Consider the following 18,517-nt stretch of genomic DNA (forward strand, 5'->3'; position numbering starts at 1 on the left):
ATGGATCACAATCTATTTGGTGGGGCTCCACGCTTCCTAACTCGACCCAAGGCCTTCTCGCTGTGCGTGGGACGCGATGCCTCCCTCAGCTGCACCATTGTGGGAAACCCTGTTCCTGCCGTCTCCTGGGAGAAAGACAAGATGCGTCTTTCTGCAGGCGGACGCTTCAAAACAGTAGAAGATGGTGACGTTTACCGACTTACCATTTACGATCTAACTCTAGATGACAGCGGTCAGTACATGTGTCGTGCCAAGAACAATGTCGGAGAAGCATATGCAGCTGTGACCCTGAAGGTGGGACTGCCTGAAACTGTGACTGATCGGGCCCCAGCCTTTACAGTAAAGCCTGTCTCCACCCGTGTGGGTCTAGGAGGTGATGTTACCTTCTACTGCCGGGTGGCAGCCCATCCAGCACCCAACTTTGATTGGGAAAAGGATGGTCGCTACCTGGGTGAGACCAACCGCATCAAGATAACCTCGGAAAATGACTCCAGCTCCTTGAGGATCCAGAGCGTTAGGAGTTTAGATAGTGGTACCTACACCTGCCGTGCGCAGAACTCCATCGGCCGCTCTCAGGCCGCTGCTACACTGGTGGTTGATCTTCAAGATACTCATCTTCTAAATGCAGACAAAAGCACATCCCTCCTCTCACACATGCAGAAGCGTAAACAAGAGATGCGGAAGGACATCTCCTTATACCGCACCATGGAAAGTTCCTCAACTGCCCTTACAACTTCATCTTCCATGATCACAGAGGAGCTTGGAGGCTTGGGACTCGCCCATGATCAAGAGCAGAGGGTTTCGGCCTTAACCAGCATGTTGCCCAAAGGTGTGTTTACCCGCACCTGCACGGTGACCGAGGGTAAACATGCAAAGCTTAGCTGCTTCGTCACAGGCCATCCCAAACCTCAGATCATCTGGAGGAAGGATGGGGGGAACATCAGTGAGGGCCGCAGACAAGTTATGTATGAGGACCAGGCTGAGAATTTCATCCTCAAGGTGCTCTACTGCAAGCAAAGTGATAATGGGCTGTACACCTGCAATGCATCCAACTTGGCTGGACAAACCTATAGTGCTGTGCTAGTGATTGTCAAAGGTAAGAAAAATGTCTGTAGGTATTTACTCTTGGCCACTTCTAAGCTTCCTGATGGATCTATTTCTTGTCAGAATACAGTTGAGGTCAAAAGTTTACATCCATTTATTTAGTACTGACCTGAATAAGATATTTCACATAAAAGATGTTTACATAGTCCACAAGAAAAAATAATAGTTGAAATTATAAAAATGACCCCATTCAAAAGTTTACATCCTCTTGATTCTTAATACTAATTCTTTGGTTTTCCACCTTTTTTGTGTTTTGAAACCTTTCCAACAATGACTGTATGATTTTGAGATCCATCTTTTCACACTGAGGACAACTGAAGGATTCATATGCAACTATTACAGAAGCTTCAAATGCTCACTTATACTCCAGAAGGAAAAAACATGCATTAAGAGCAAGGGTGAAAACTTGAATTTGACGATCAGGGTAAATTTAACTTATTTTGTCTTCTGGAAAACATGTAACTATCTTCTGCAGCCTCTGAGGGGCAGTACTAAATGAAAAAAAAAAATATGACAAATAAATATAAATATGAAAAATATGATATTTAGGCAAAATAAGAAAAATATACACATCTCCATTCTGTTCAAAAGTTTTCACCCCCGGCTCTTAATGCTTAATTTTTCCTTCGACCTTAAGAATTTTTCTGAAAAACAGTTTAACTGTTCAGGACAAACAAGGGACTCATAAACAGCTACCAAAAAAACAGCTGTGGATCTTTCAGGTAAAAAAATTAGGGAGATGTAAGCTTTTGAACGGGGTCATTTTTTAAATAAATTCAACTATTATTTTCTCTTGTGGGCTATACCTTATTCAGGTCAGTACTAAATAAAAAAATAACATGCATTTTGTATGATCCCGCTTGTTTTGGTAAAATAATTAACAGATTTTGCAGATTCTGAAAGGCGGATGTAAACTTTTGACCTCAACTGTAAGTATGGATGTTCAATTTACACTTGGATCAAAGCAGATATTATTGCTAACCCCATATAATCCTTTTCAGGAGAAGTAAAGTTTTCGTTTGTGGCTTGAACAACCAGATCCATTTATACTTAGCTGAGTCATGTCTTGCATATGTCTCCTCCTGAGGTGCCATGCTTTGAGTTCTTGGATTGCAATGTCCTGGGGGTGTTTACACTTGGTCTTTTCCAAAAGACATAGCAATCAATAAACAAAAGTGACCAGATGTAAAAAGCCCCTTGGTGCAATCACAAAGAAAGTTTACTATTAGAACTACACAAGTACAGTAGTTTATAAAACCATATATCAGTCTATTTTATTGCAGCTGGCACATAAGACTACTACGTATGTCAGCACAATAATGACCGTGTTAAAATACAGTTGGCCCAAATAAATCACCAACCTCTACATTGAAATTTTATCAACTAATGACAGTCATCTTTGCCTTCCAGCTCAGTCTGTGCTTCGCAAAGTGCTTGCAAGTGTTCGACGAGGGTGTAGCATTACACCTATTTTCTGCTAGTGATGATTAGCTCACAGTTGTTGTGATAGCTAGCTGCAAAATCACTTCTGACACCATTACGTGGGTGACTTTCCAAGTGACGTCCTCAGGGTTGGCAGCATTAATCCACATTCAAATTATGTGTTAACCAAGCCTATGTTAAAATAATGACCTTCACAGATTCATACAGAGTTCTAATTTTAGCCAGAAGTGTAGCAATGATGTTCTGCTATGCTACCTTGTTCCTATGTCTTAATCTCGGGGCCATAGGCACCTAAGAGAAAGGTCACAGAAACTTAGCCGAATGCCAGTCCACCGTTGCAGAGCAAAGTGCAGTGGCGTCCATGTGAAGGGATTAGGAGTGTGAAGTTCATGACATTTAAGGCTGTTTTTTTGTAAACATGTTCAGATTTCAAGCTGGTAAAGTACAGACTCTCCTGTAAGTCTGTATTTTGAATACAAACAGATTAAACTTAATATAATGTCAGTAATGCATTTATTTCATTTGATGGTTTGCTTTATTTAAGGGTGTTTGCCCCACCTTAAAGTCCATTTGGTTCAGTTTAACTGAACTATCTTACTGTAGGTTCATCTGACCTAATCAATAATCAATAATCAATATGAATCTAAATTGTAAGACACTGCCAGATCATCATTGCCAGCTAAAAAAATTACTCTATGTTAACTAACATGTGTCTTTGCCAGAGCCAAAGATTCCCTTCAAAAAGAAGTTGCAGGATGTCGAGGTTAAGGAAAAGGAAACAGCAACTCTCCAGTGTGAGGTGCCAGTGCCAAACACAAAGGCCAGCTGGTTTATGGAGGAGACCCGTCTGGAGGATAGTTCCAAGTACCGCATGGATGTGGAAGGGACCCTGCGGCGTCTTACTATTCACAATGTCACCACCAATGATGATGCCGTCTACATCTGTGAAATGAAGGAAGGCAGCCGCACTGTGGCCGAACTTACAGTGCTGGGTAAAAGCTCTGAGAGGAAGCCATTCCAATATGGTTGGCTAGAATTATAATGACCTGGTGCGACAGAAGATATTCTTCATGTGATTTTTCTCTGCGCTTTCAGGCAACATCACCAAAAAGCTGCCGAGGAGGACAGTGGTGCCAGTTAGCGATACCGTGATCTTCTGTGTGGAACTGGAGAAACCTGTAGATGATGCATACTGGACCAGGAATGGCGAGAGGCTGAAAGAGGACTCCCGAATTATTATCGCCCGCATTAACAGACAGTACACGCTGACCATTCGCGAATGTACTGCTGAGGACTCAGGAGAGGTGGCCTTCATCGCCCGTGACTGCAAGACATCCACCCGCTTCTCTGTCACAGGTGAATGCATTTATAAATCGGAGCAGAACTTTTCCACGTTTCCTGTTTTCTTACAATTCAAAAATGTCCTACAGTTGAAGTCAAAAGTTTACATACACCTTGCAGAATGTGCAAAATGTTAATTATTTTACCAAAATAAGAGGGATCATCCAAAATGCATGTTATTTTTTATTTAGTACTGACCTGAATAAGATATTTTGCATAGAAGACGTTTCCATATAGTCCACAAGAGAAAATAATAGTAGAATTTATAAAAATGACCCTGTTCAAAAGTTTACATACACTTGATTCTTAATACTGTACTGTTTAGTTATAGTTGTTCATAAATCCCACTGTTCTTTAGAAAAGTCCTTCAGGTCCCACAGATTCTTTGTCTTTTTAACATTTTTGTGTATTTGAACCCTTTCCAACAATGACTATGCTTTTGAGATCCATCTTTTCACACAGAGGACAACTGAGGGACTCATATGCAACTATTACAGAAAGTTCGAACGCTCACTGATGGTTCAGATGGAAAAACAATGCATTAAGAGCCAGGGGTGTAAACGCTTGAACAGAATGAGGATATTTTTTGCCTAAATATCATATTTTTTTCATTTTGTACTGCCCTTCAGAAGCTATAGAAGATACTTACATGTTCCCCAGAAGACAAAATAAGTTAAATTTACCCTGACATTCAAATTCCAAAAGTTTTCACCCCCGGCTCTGAATGCATTGTTTTTTCTTCCTTCTGTAATAGTTGCATATGAGTCCCTCAGTTGTCCTCAGTATGAAAAGATGGATCTCAAATTTATACAGTCATTGTTGGAAAGGGTTCAAATACACAAAAATGCTGGAAAACTAAAGAATTTGTTGGACCTGAAGGATTTTTCTGAAGAACAGCAGGCAGTTTAACTGTTCAGGACAAACAAGGAGCTCATGAACAACTATCACTAAACAAAAAAAAACACAGCTGTGGATCATTCAGGTAACACCACAGTATTTAGAATCAAGTGCATGTAAACTTTTGAGCAGGGTCATTTTTATAAATTCAACACCTATTTTTTTCTTGTGGACTATATAAATGTCTTTATGTGAAATATCTTATTCAGGTCAGTACTAAATAAAGATAACATGCATTTTGATCCCTCATTTTGGTGAAATAACATTTTGCAGAAGTGAATGTAAACTTTTGACTTCAACTGTATGTGGTGACTCTACTGGTACATTTCTTTGATGGTGTTTCGAGAGGCAACATAATTGCTTTTCACATGTATTGAGAGTCTGTTTCTTCAACTTGATTAACAATATTACAAAATTTGACCTCAGCACCAAGGAAACATCCCCCAGATCCCCCAGTTGAGCCAGTGGTGCGGAACAAGACAGATTCATCGATCACTCTGTGCTGGTCTCCACCAGACAGCGAACGGCCTGTGCCCATCACCGGCTATATCGTGGAGCGCAGGAAGGTGGGAGCCCAAACCTGGTTTAAAGTCACTACTACGACTGTGTCTAGCACTGAATACACCATCAGCGAAATTCCAGAAGAGGCAAGCTATCAGTTCCGTATCTCAGCAGTCAATGATTTTGGTCAGAGCGCCTACTTAGAGATTCCTGGAACGTTTTACCTTGGTGAGAAAGAAATTGTTCATATTTAAACTATATATATGAACTGTTTTAAATCAGTGTATTCCAATAAATGTGTTGAAATGTATTTGATCAGAGCCCACAGCATCAGTGAAGACAGGCCTGATGAACGGCAGTGCACATGTAGGTGAAGAAGCAACCTTCAATGTGGAGCTCTCAGCCGTATGTTCCGGCTCCTGGACCATAAATGACAGAATGATCCGCAGTGGATCTGAGTATCTGATCACACGCTCAAAGACCACACACACGCTGGTTATCAGGGAGGTGTCCATGGAACTAAATGGAGCACAGGTCAAGTTTGTGGGTGGTGGATCTCAGAGTGTTGCCACACTTAGTGTGAAAGGTAAGAAATTAAAAGTTTCTGAAAAGTTGTTGTAAGTAGAATAACTTTAACAATGTTCTTGATATTTTTTATTGATCTTCTCCAGCTGCACTTGCACGTTTCACCAACAAGTCTTCTCAGGTGGAGGTGTTTACTTTCAGCATGCACTCCTCTGCTCAGATGTACACAGAAGTGTCCGATTCAAGCATCCAGGTGACAACATGCACTTTTTTGTCAAAAAAAAACCAACAACTTTGAGATGCATTGCTCATACAAAAGGGACAAACTAATGTCTAATATATGTTTGGACATGATGTGATGTAGGTATTTCTTTCATTTTGAAAGTTAACTACATGTACTGTCTGTGCTTCAGGTTGTTTGGATGAAGAATGGGAAGGAGCTGAGAATGGGCAAAAAATATGAAGCCACAAGTGTAGACCGCAAACGCATACTGACAGTCCACAACGTTGACCGTGAGGACGTGGGCATCTATGAATGCGTGTGCGATGGCGATAAAATGTCTGTCCAACTTTCCCTTAAAGGTAAAACAAGCCACTTACCACTCCAGTTATCTTATGTTATTTTGTAGCCTCTATTTATATTCCAAGCTTAAAATAGGACAGATTATACAGTTGAGGTCAAAAGTTTACCTACACTTTGCAGAATCTGCTAAATGTTAATTATTTTACCAAAACAAGAGGTATTATACAAAATGTATGTTATTTTTTATTATTTGAACCCTTTCCAACAATGACTGGATGATCTTGAGATCCATCTCTTTCACACTGAGGACAACTTTAGGACTCATATGCAACTATTACAGAAGGTTCAAACGCTTACTGATGCTTCAGAAGGAAACACGTTGCATTAAGAGATGGGGGAAAGTGAAACATTTTTTAAATTTAATATCAGGGTAAATTTAACTTATTTTGTCATCTGGTCTTCTGTAGCTTGAAGGGCAGTACTAAAAGAAACAAAACTATTATATTCAGGCAAAATAAGAAAAATGTACTCATCTTCATTCTGTTCAAAAGTTTACACCCCTGCCTCTTGATGCATCGTTTTTCCTTCTGGAGCATCAGTGTGAGCGTTTGAACCTTCTATAATATATTCTGTAACATGAGTCCCTCAGTTGTCCTAAGTGTGAAAAGATGAATCTCAAAACCATACAGTCATTGTTGGAAAAAATCAAGTACACAAACATGCTGAAAAACCTGGGACCAGAAGGATTTTTCTGAAGAACAGCAGAACAGGTTTAACTGTTCAGGACAAACATATTTACATTTAATTTACATGAAAGTGCAACAACTTTAAATTGTATTTATAGTGAACAGCGCATTCTGCCAAATAATATGAGAGAAATAGACAGTGGTGCATGCTGTTTGCAAGTAAAATCAGTGCTGAGTAGTGAGTGCTCCATATTCCAGCACAGAAAGTACTGAAAGTTCAGAGTGGGTAAATGGTGTAAGTAGTCAGTGTTGACAGCTAGGAGCAGCTGGGCCTGGGCTGCTCAACTGGAAGTGTTGGAGGGTGTGTTTGTCAGGTAACAGATCTGCTTAGCACTCTTGCACTTTCAGGTATCATATTCAGTATACTTTGGGATGTGATGAGTGTTTTTGATGTGTGCACAACATTAAAATGCATTTAGAGATACTGTTAGGTCCTGACTAAATAAATATAATCAGGAGTCATAGGTATCACGGATATACTTGTAGCAAATGCCAATAATACATTGTATAGGTCAAAATGATAAATTTTTCTTTTATGCCAAAAATCGTTAGGATATTAAGTAAAGATCACGTTCCATGAAGATATTTTGTAAATTTCCTACCGTAAATATATCAGAACTTAATTTTTGATCAGTAATATGCATTGCTAAGAACTTCATTGGGACAACTTTAAAGGCGATTTTCTCAATATTTAGATTTTTTTTTACTGACTGTAAAATAGTTGGATCTCAGGCAAATATCCTATCCTAAAAAACAGTACATCAATGGAAATCATATTTATTCAGCTTTCAGATGATATATATGCATCTCAGTTTTAAAAAAATTTACCCTTATGATTGGTTCTGTGGTCCAGGGTCACAAATTACAGTATATACAAATAGACAGTGGATATCACTATGTTTCTAAACCCATGTGTGTTTTATTATGTATTTCCTATTCCTAACCATGTCGAAATCACAGAGAGGTGTGGCATCTAATCCTCGATTTTCCCCCAACAGAAGAACCATCTAAGTTTGTTAACAAGCCGAGGGCTCAGCCCCAGGAGAGTGATGCTCTGGTGGGCGACGTGGTGTTGAGCTGCGAGGTTGCTTCTCCTGGAACCGCTGTTGTGTGGAAGAAAGAACAGACAGAAATAATGGAGGACACGAGGACAACTTTCATATCTCAGGGGACACAAAGGAAGCTGGTCATCAGGGGTGCCAAGCAGAGCGATGAAGGACACTACTCGTGTGAGACGGCAGAGGACAAAATGACATTCCTGGTCAAGATAAAAGGTAAGACTATGCGCTAATTAGTCTGAAACTAAAAATTTAAATGAGCAGGATTAATCAGACATGCCACAATACCTAATTAATGTCATAACTTTATGGTTTTTGAACAGTGAAGCTAAACGCTAAATGCTCCTACAGCTAATAAATGATTTAATAAGTTAAATTAAAAGTTATACCAGCCGCCTTGTATAAGTTACATTAAAGTTTAGCATGTCATTTATCATGCCAACATAAGAACCTACTGAGGACAGTAATGGACCCCAGAAGCTACGCCTCTTTTCAGACAATTCTAGATCAATTCTAGTCTCTGTGAAATAATAACTTTAGTGTGTTTTTGCAATTTTCGAGATGTTTGGGGTCTTTTTGTAGTCCTGAACTGCATCCTTTTTGATGTTTCACTAAAACAATGAATGTCTTTTTTAGAAACTCGCGCTGCTTTCTCCAACAAAGACTCCTATCAGAAGGAGGTGAAGGTTTCAACCTCCCAGAAGGCCACACTGAGCTGTGAAGTTTCTGATGCCAAAACTGAGGTGAAATGGTTCAAGGATGGCAAGCAGTTGATTTCCAGTAAGACTGTCCACATTGAGTCAAAGGGCAAGAGCCGTCAGCTGGTGCTGGAGAATGTGGAGAAGAAGGATGCTGGAGAATATACCTGCGAAGTTGGAAATGAAAAGCTGGTCTTTAAGATTCGGGTGGAAGGTAAGTACAACATTCCAGTGTTTTGGCTTTTTTTAAGGTTCCAGTGACTCAATCAACCATGACCAAACCAATGTTCACATGTTTTCTGATACTGTATTCCTAAATCTTGATTCCTGCTCCAGACATTCAAGCAGCCTTCTCCAACAAGGACTCCTACCAGAAGGAGGTCAAAGTGGCAGTTTCCCAGAAGGCCACACTGAGCTGTGAAGTTTCTGACCTCAAGACTGAGGTGAAATGGTTCAAAGATGGCAAGCAGTTGAGCTCCAGTAAGACCATTCACATGGAGTCAAAGGGCAAGAGCCGTCAGCTGGTGCTGGAGAACGTTGAGAAGAAGGATGCTGGAGAATACACCTGTGAAGTTGGAAATGAAAAGCTGGTCTTTAAGATTCGGGTGGAAGGTAAGCACAACATGCCAGTGTTTTAGCTTTTTTTAAGATTCCAGTGACTCAATTAACCATGAGCGAAGTAAAGTGTACAAAAAACTAAATGCAGTTTCTAAGACTATATTCCTAAATCTTGATTTCTGCAACAGACATTCAAGCCACCTTCTCCAACAAGGACTCCTATCAGAAGGAAGTGAAGGTGTCAGTCTCCCAAAAAGCCACACTGAGCTGTGAAGTTTCTGACCTCAAGACTGAGGTGAAATGGTTCAAGGATGGCAAGCAGTTGAGCTCCAGTAAGACCGTCCACATGGAATCAAAGGCCAAGAGTCGTCAGCTGGTGCTGGAGAATGTGGAGAAGAAGGATGCTGGAGAATATACCTGTGAGGCTGGAAATGAGAAGCTTGCCTTTAAAATTCAAGTGACAGGTATGGAAACATCCTTGTGTTTGTATGTTGGGTTGAAGGTGGTCAAAAAGTATTCCACAGGTTAATAATGTGTCTTTAAGAAGTTTTTGCAGATTGCTGTATATAATCTTGAGTGATACATTTACTCAGAGCATACTGTTTTCTCATATTGTCCATTGCCCAACCAGACATTCAAGCTGCCTTCACCAACAAGGACTCCTATCAGAAGGAAGTCAAAGTAACAGCTTCCCAAAAAACCACGCTGAGCTGTGAAGTTAGTGAACTTAAGTCTGAGGTGAAATGGTTCAAGGATGGCAAGCAGTTGAGCTCCAGTAAGACTGTCCACATGGAGTCAAAGGGCAAGAGCCGTCAGCTGGTGCTGGAAAATGTGGAGAAGAAGGATGCTGGAGAATATACCTGTGAGGTCGGAAATGAGAAGCTTGCTTTTAAAATTCAAGTTACAGGTATGGAAACATCCTTGTGTTTGTATGTTGGGTTAAGCAAAAGAGTTTGCTATATGCATTGCCTCTGGTCAAAAAGTATTCCACAGGATTGTATTAATGCGTCTTTAAGAAGTTTTTGCAGTATGTTGTATATAATCTTGAGTGATACATTTACTCAAAGCATACTGTTTTCTCATATTGTTTGTTGCCCAACCAGACATTCAAGCTGCCTTCTCCAACAAGGACTCCTATCAGAAAGAAGTCAAAGTAACAGCTTCCCAAAAAGCCACACTGAGCTGTGAAGTTAGTGACCTTAAGACTGAGGTGAAATGGTTCAAGGATGGCAAGCAATTGAGCTCCAGTAAGACTGTCCACATGGAGTCAAAGGGCAAGAGCCGTCAGCTGGTGCTGGAAAATGTAGAGAAGAAGGATGCTGGAGACTATACCTGTGAGGTCGGAAATGAGAAACTTGCCTTTAAAATTCAGGTGACAGGTATGGGAATGTCCTTGCATTTGTCTTTTGGTTCTCTTTTTTATTTTAGTTTTTCTTTCATGTGAAAGAAATTAAATTAGAGTTTTTCCTTGGTGAAAGAGACTGTTAAAAAAGTAATAGTCTGCACTAAGATTTAGATTTGTGTACTTAATATACATTGTACAATGTTTGATCTCATCTGGATTTCTCAACAATTCAGTCCTTGCAGTATTTGATGTCTATAATTTATAGTAAATATTTACTCAAAAAAAAACTGTTTTCTAATATTGGATACATGTTGCAATATGCTTGTCCAACTAGATATTCAAGCTGCCTTCACCAACAAGGACTCCTACCAGAAGGAAATCAAAGTATCTGCTACTCAAAAAGCCACACTGAGCTGTGAGGTTTCTGACCTCAAGACTGAGGTGAAATGGTTCAAAGATGGCAAGCAGTTGAGCTCCAGTAAGACTGTCCACATGGAGTCAAAGGGCAAGAACCGTCAACTAGTGCTGGAGAATGTGGAGAAGAAGGACGCTGGAGAATACACCTGTGAAGTTGGGAATGAAAAGCTGCCATTTAAGATTCAGGTGACAGGTATGGAAACCATTTTGGACTGTTCATTTTGGTTCTGTGCATTCATCTTGACAGTCTTCTTTGGGTTATTTAAAAGCTGCTATGAAAATATTTATTGTCTGTTGTCATAGTCAATGTAATTGCAATCCTAGTGTTGACCACCTCTGTAAATAGGCAAACTCTTTAAAATTAACAAACTCTCTTCTTATTAGAGCTCAAAGCTGCCTTCACCAACAGAGACTCTTATCAGAAGGAAGTGAAGGTTTCAGCCTCCCAAAAAGCCACACTGAGCTGTGAAGTTTCTGACCTCAAGACTGAGGTGAAATGGTTCAAGGATGGCAAGCAGTTGAGCTCCAGTAAGACTGTCCACATGGAGTCAAAGGGCAAGATCCGTCAACTAGTGCTGGATAATGTGGAGAAGAAGGATTCTGGAGAATATACCTGTGAAGTTGGGAATGAGAAACTTCTCTTTAAGATTCAGACGGAAGGTATGATTTTCTAGCACATTAGTGGACCCCCCCTGAATCCACATACTTGTCAGAGCATGGTCAAATTAAGTGATTATATTTTATTTTTTCCTCAGATGTTTCTACCAAATTCCAGAAGACATCTGTGACAAAAGAAACAGTGATGGTCGAGTCAACAGAAAAGGTTGTTTTAAAAACAGAGGTGATGTCAGAGAATTGTAGTGTTAAGTGGTTCAGGGATGGAGTAGAACTGAAGGACGGATCAAAGTATGAGATGAAACAGGAAGGTCGCTCACGTAGCCTCATCGTTAAGTCCTCCGAATCTAAAGACACTGGCACCTACTCTTGTCAGACGGCTGATGACAAGGTGGATTTCAAGGTTCAAGTCAAAGGTAAAAGCTAATTTGCAATTTCAAAGCAAGAACATATACAAATGGTTTAAGGTGTTGATAATTTCTTAATTTTAACAGTTTCAAAGTAAATTGTGTTGGACATAATTGCTCTTATTGAAATAATAAATCTAATTGTTCACAGACAAAATGTGATTTCAATTTCCCCTCATCTATTCCCTGCAGATGCACCTTCAAAGTTTGTGGTGCCATTGCAGCCAGTGTCTGCAGTACTAGAAAGCACCATGACACTTTCCTGCAGTCTCAACAAAGCCACAAGTAGTGTCCTTTGGAAGCATAACGGCAAAGAAATCAAACCAGGAGGCAGATTCAGCATCCGCACTGATGGCACCAACTGCATCTTGACCATCTCCGCTGTGGCCCAGGAGGATGAAGGGGAGTACAGCTGCGAATGCAAAGATGACAAGACCTCCACCAAAGTCACGACTAAAGGTACGAACCATTGGTGTATGTTTGAAAGTCTTCGATTCTCAATTTTTTAGGCTTGTTTTAGGTGATATTGATTTTAAGTGATCTAATTTCCCACAGCCCCACGTCTGGTGAGGTTCACTACCAAGCTGAACAATGTTGTTGCAAATGAAGGCAAAGAGGCCATCTTTAAATGCTCCATCACACCAGCCGATGTGAGTGTCAGATGGCTGCGTAATGACGTTCCTATAACAGCTAGTCCCAAATTTAAGATCGCTCATGGAGGAAGCAGTCATTCCCTCACCATTACAGCTGTCACTCAGGAGGATGCAGGAGAGATCAGTATTGATGCTGAGGGAAAAGTGTGCAAAGCCACACTCCAAGTACAACGTAAGGATAATGCAATATATTGTCAGGAAGCACACAGACTACCTGTTTCTCAATACCAATGTATCCGTATTTTGCAGAGCTTCCTGTCACCTTCAAGAAGAAGCTTGCAGATGTGACTGCGACTGAGCAGGACACAGTTCATTTGGAAGTGGAGCTGAGTAAACCCTCAAAGGATGTGAAGTGGATGAAGAATGGTGTGGTACTACAGCAAGGAGAAAACATGGAGATCAAGGTGGATGGTGCCAAGCAGGCTTTGGTCTTCAAGAGTGTGGTGTATGCTGACAGAGGACATTACTCATGTGAAACCCTAGATGACAAGACCCAGGCCAAACTGACAGTAGAGAGTATGGATTGTTTCTATGATAACATTTTATGACCAATGCAGATTATAAAATAAAAGCATTTCATTTATGGACGTCCATTGTGTTTTTCCCATTCAGTTAAGAAGATTCAAATTGTAAAAGGCCTAAAAGAGATGAAAGTGCAAGAAAAGGAGACCATCTCTATGGAGGTGGAGCTCAGCAAGGCTGATGTAGAAGGTTCCTGGAGCAAAGATTCAAAGAAACTAAAGGCAGGACCCAATATCATCATTACAGCACAGGGCAACAAGCACTGCTTGACTATGTCCCAGCTGAAGATAAGTGATGGTGGAAATATTACTTTCCAAGCTGAGGATGTCCATACTTCTGGGAAACTAATTGTTACAGGTGAGTGTGTATATTGGGGGTCTTTAAAGGGATAGTTCACCCAAAAATGAAAATTCTGTCAGTAATTACTCACCCTCATGTCCTTCCAAACCCGTAAGACCTTTGTTCATCTTCAGAACATAAATTAAGTTTTATGTAATCTGAGAGCTTTCTGACAGCAACTCACTTTATACGGTCAATGAAGGCCTGGAAAGATTGATAAAATAGTACATGTGATATCAGTGGTTCAACCACAATGTTATGAGGCTACGAGAATATTTCTTCTGTACAAAGAAAACCACTGATGTCACATGGACTATTTTATAAATGTCTTTACTTTTCTGAGCCTTGAAAGTGTCAGTTGCGTTGTTGTCAATGCAGGGTCAGAAAGCTTTCGGATTTCACCAAGAATATCTTTATTTGTGTACCGAAAAAGAAAAGAAAGGTCTTATGGGTTTGGAACGACAAGAAGGTGAGTAATTTATGACAGAATTTTCATTTTTGGGTGAACTATCCCTATAAGTTTAAGCCTGAATAGCAAGCTTCAGTAAGATGTTTGGCATTATATCATATAAAGTGTATTTTAGAGTTTGGTTCTTTCAGAAGCTGCATAACCAACATTTTAAGTATATTCCACCAGACAAACTAAATTAATTTCGACAGTTTATCCCATTTACACTTGCAGTATTAGTAAGGTTTATGTAAACCAATGAGCAGAACTGAAACATAACTACCAATGTTAAGATCTATAACAATTGCAACCCTGTTTTTTGGCGTTGTGTTCACAGAGCCTGCTGCAAAGATCCTCAAACCTCTACGGGATATCAGTTCTCCTGAAAAGGAGAAAGTCACTTTTGAATGTGAGGTGTCAAGAGCAAATGCTGATGTCAAGTGGTTTAAGGTATTAGTATTTTATTTAAAATTGTTAAAAATAAATTGTGTAGTCACATACAGATGAAAAAAAAAATGTGTTCTTATTTCATCAGGATGATGAGGAACTGAAGCCAGGAAAGAAATTTGGCATTCATTCCCAGGCCAATAAGCGTACTCTCATCATCCAAAAGTGTGCATATGAAGACCAGGGCCAGTATATATGTAGAACAGCTGATGACAACACTTCAGCCAAGCTCACTGTTAACGGTAAAGATGAATGACTTCTGGGTCATGGGGTCTGGGTCCGGGACATTTAGTTGTTGCTGAACTCAAGCATTTTGTAGTGTCAGTTGAATAAATTTTTGTATTTGAATTCTTGCAGCCAGAGACATTAAAATAGTGAAGCCACTGCAAGACATAGAGGTCACAGAGAAGGAGAGTGCAACGTTTATTTGTGAGGTCTCTCATGATGAGGTCGAGGCTCAGTGGCACAAAGGAGATGCCAAACTCAAAGCCGGAGACAACATAAAGATAAGGCAGGAGGGTGAGTTAAACAGAATGGACCTTTTTATTTTCTATTTTTACAAAATACAAAAATGAATAGCTCTCAAACTCATTTAACATTCTCTTTCTTAGGAAGGACATACGTTCTACTCTTCAAATCTGTAAAGGCTGAGGACGCAGGTGAAATCAAGTTCACAGCTGAGAAGGCCTCTTCAGCCGCTAAACTGAAGGTTAAAGGTTCGTTATCGTGTCTTTCATATATGCATGCATTTTGCATTTACTGTTAATACTAATGAACTACAGCCTGGGCTGTGTAGCATTTCTACAGTTGTCTAACAAATATATAGATCCCCTAAGCTCCCTTATAATCATTACAGAGCTGCCTGTCAAATTTGTGAAGAAACTGAGAGACAAAATCGCCATGTACAAACACCGCGCATACTTAGAGTGTCACGTATCGCGGCCCAACGCTAAAGTCACGTGGTACAAGAACAAGTCAGAGATCAAACCCAGCAAGAAGCACGAGATCAGCAGTGAGGACATCTACAGGAAGCTCACCATCGTCGATGTGGATTCTGATGATGAGGATACGTACATGTGTGACGCCATTGATGATAAGACTTCATGTCAGCTACTAGTAGAGGGTAAAAACATTTTCCATTGTGATTTAAAGAATAAAATACAATTTTATGATGAAATCACAAGAGAGTTCATGAAGCATTATTATAAATTACAAAGTAAAACGCTTTTGAAAAGGGTGTACAAAATGTGACTGCATGTTGTTAATTATTTGATAACAGTTTGTAGATCAGTTTTTTGATTGATCTGCAACAGACAAGAATGAGCGTTGTATGTGATTTTAACCATATCTGTAAATTTACCTTGTATGCATTTTGTTTTATTTTCATGTCATTTTATTAATATGTCTAAAGTGTTTTTAAAGAAGTGTACTACATAAACATTTTGATATAGCTAAATTTTGACACAGCACTATACTGTCTCATCACAACCTCCAGAGCAAGCTATCAGCATAGTACGGGAGCTGAGTTCTGTGGAGGTGACGGAGCCATTTGCTGCCCACTTTGAGGTGGAAGTCAGTGTGGAGACAGTCAAGCCAGTGAAGTGGACGCTAAATGGGGAACAGCTGAAGGAGAGTGCAGATATCGAGATGGAGAAAGAAGGAACCATGCACCGCCTCACTTTTAAGAAGACCAAGGCCTCCATGTCAGGCCCGGTACAGTTCACCGCCGGAAAGAGCAAATCAACAGCCGATCTCAAAGTGAAAGGTTAGACACTTGGTTGACAAAGCCACATTCCAAGTACAACGTAAGGTTAATGCCTGAGATTTGCAAAATAGCCACTCCAAATTGTGTATCACTGTGCACTTTTGTGTTTGTTTACACTCCACAGAGCGTCCCATTGAAGTCCTGGAGCCTCTCAAAGATGTGTCAGCCAAGGAGAAGACTTCTACCACACTATGCTGCAAGTTCTCGGCGCCACCAAAAGAAGTGCGGTGGTTTAAGGGTCAAACCGCTTTGGAGGCTTCTAGCAAATACAGCATGAAGCAAAACGACGCCAATGTGCAGCTGATCATACAAACTTTGAGTGCAGAGGACTCTGGAGAGTATCGCTGTCAGGTCGGGGCCTGTGAGAGCAAAGCCGTTCTCAAAGTAGAAGGTAAAGTCACAAAGAAGGCATTCGAAGCATGTTGTTTCAAATTGCGTTCCCTTTATACATCCAGCTCATTAGGGTTAGGGCTGCTTGTGCTTTGACTTTGCCAAACACTCATTATATAGGTGCTGTTGGTAAAATAAATAATAAAATAAATATTTTTCTAACATACATAGTGCGTAAAATCCAGATCACCAAACATCTGAAAGACGTGGAGGTGGATGAAGATGGTGATGCTGTGCTCACCTGCGAGGTTAACTATGCTGATGAAGAGGTACAGTGGACACTCAATGACAAGCCACTCTTCAACAATGAGGTTAATGCCATCACCCATGTGGACAAGACCCATACGCTCACCCTCAAGAACCTTGCGCCTGAGGATGGTGGGAAGGTGTCATTCAGCATCAGGGATGTGAAAGAAACAGTCTGCCTAAAGGTCAAAGGTGGGGTTGTATGACAATATCTACTGTAAATAAAGCAGGTTTACACCAGGTTGACCAGGTTATGGCTTAATGCACTTTTTTTATTCATTAACATCCAGAGAAGAAAGCCATCTTCCTAAAGTTGCTGGATGATGTAACTGCAGAAGAGAAGGGTACAGTTACCCTTAAGTGTGAAGCCTCAAAGCCCAGAGTGGCCCCTGTGTGGCGCAAAGATGGTACAGTCCTGTCAGCAGGCAAAAAGTATGAGCTCCTACATGATGGTAAGACCTTGGGACTAACTATCCATGATGTCACGCAAGCTGATGCCGGGGAGTACAGCTGTGATCTTGGCACAGACCTCTCTAAGTCCAAGGTCACTGTTAGAGGTATGACAACAAGCTTATGTAGTACTGTTGTGTGTGTTGTGTTGTGTCATTTTGTTGTAGTTAGGGGTTTAAGCGCGTAGGAAGGCCAAGGATCAGCGATCTCCACATAAATTGATCATGCAGACCAAACCGTAAGTCGTCTAGACTTGAAACTTGGAGGGTTGGTAGCACTCACACCGTCGACAACATCACCTAGGCTCACACCAATTGGCCTGACGAGGGCGCTACAGTGATCAAAAGTACGAAATTGCTCATAACTCCTAAACCGCCAGTCATAGGCTCAAGTGTCTTATGCTGTTGGAATATTTGGCTCCCACTGGACAAAGTACATGCCTAAGATTCCATTGTGAGCCTGGCAATTTTGGGTATTTTGGATTTTTTGAAAAACCTGCTTTTGCAAACTAGTCCTAGGTTTTTTGCCCAATTGGAACCAAACCAGTGCAGAAAGATTGAAAAAAAAGTTGAAATTTTCAACTTTTGGGGGGGTGATATCACAATTTTCAAGGACGTAAACGATTGTACATTGTAAGTTTTTTCGCACATATTCATATCATATGATAGAACTTCTCATTCCGGACAACTTTGCCTTTAGAACCACTGCTGTCAATCAAATTGTTATTTAAATGATTGAGAAGATGTGAAAAAAGCTACTTTTGCGAACTACTCCTAGGAAAAAAAACACTGCAGTACAGTGCTCTGGACTCTCTAGGTCAATAATTACAAATTTACCCTTTACAAAGCTATAAGGTGGTCTTTTAGAAAAGGGGCCTTTCCAAATTTACCCTAAACCCTATATAGCCTAAAGGAAAACTCAAAACGTCACGAAACCTGTTGAGCACATGCGACGGGTAATTGTAAACAAGTTTGCAAAGTTCTAAGGAGATCAGACCACAGCTGGCGCAGTAAAAAACATAATATTTCTATGGTAATTTATCTGGATTTCCCAAAAATGCTTTTTAAATCATTGATTTA

At 40.4% G+C, this 18,517-nt stretch overlaps 1 protein-coding gene across 1 annotated transcript in view; it reads left to right on the forward strand.

The window, feature by feature from the left end:
• The window catches only part of obscnb (obscurin, cytoskeletal calmodulin and titin-interacting RhoGEF b), a 56,919-nt gene continuing 38,402 nt past the window's right edge, over positions 1-18,517 (forward strand). Inside the window, exons 1-29 of the mRNA XM_073830612.1 lie at positions 1-1,096; positions 3,270-3,539; positions 3,643-3,903; positions 5,212-5,514; positions 5,606-5,872; positions 5,958-6,064; positions 6,225-6,393; positions 8,079-8,354; positions 8,775-9,050; positions 9,173-9,448; positions 9,583-9,858; positions 10,026-10,301; positions 10,498-10,773; positions 11,074-11,349; positions 11,541-11,816; positions 11,912-12,187; positions 12,371-12,637; positions 12,734-13,003; positions 13,081-13,347; positions 13,444-13,710; positions 14,478-14,590; positions 14,676-14,829; positions 14,945-15,106; positions 15,199-15,303; positions 15,444-15,710; positions 16,083-16,352; positions 16,477-16,743; positions 16,914-17,180; positions 17,279-17,545. Coding sequence (XP_073686713.1) covers positions 1-1,096; positions 3,270-3,539; positions 3,643-3,903; positions 5,212-5,514; positions 5,606-5,872; positions 5,958-6,064; positions 6,225-6,393; positions 8,079-8,354; positions 8,775-9,050; positions 9,173-9,448; positions 9,583-9,858; positions 10,026-10,301; positions 10,498-10,773; positions 11,074-11,349; positions 11,541-11,816; positions 11,912-12,187; positions 12,371-12,637; positions 12,734-13,003; positions 13,081-13,347; positions 13,444-13,710; positions 14,478-14,590; positions 14,676-14,829; positions 14,945-15,106; positions 15,199-15,303; positions 15,444-15,710; positions 16,083-16,352; positions 16,477-16,743; positions 16,914-17,180; positions 17,279-17,545 — 7,900 coding nt within the window. The remainder of the gene's footprint in view (positions 1,097-3,269; positions 3,540-3,642; positions 3,904-5,211; positions 5,515-5,605; positions 5,873-5,957; positions 6,065-6,224; positions 6,394-8,078; positions 8,355-8,774; positions 9,051-9,172; positions 9,449-9,582; positions 9,859-10,025; positions 10,302-10,497; positions 10,774-11,073; positions 11,350-11,540; positions 11,817-11,911; positions 12,188-12,370; positions 12,638-12,733; positions 13,004-13,080; positions 13,348-13,443; positions 13,711-14,477; positions 14,591-14,675; positions 14,830-14,944; positions 15,107-15,198; positions 15,304-15,443; positions 15,711-16,082; positions 16,353-16,476; positions 16,744-16,913; positions 17,181-17,278; positions 17,546-18,517) is intronic.

This window comes from Garra rufa, chromosome 24, assembly GCF_049309525.1.
Source record: "Garra rufa chromosome 24, GarRuf1.0, whole genome shotgun sequence".
NCBI classification, from domain to species: domain Eukaryota; kingdom Metazoa; phylum Chordata; class Actinopteri; order Cypriniformes; family Cyprinidae; genus Garra; species Garra rufa.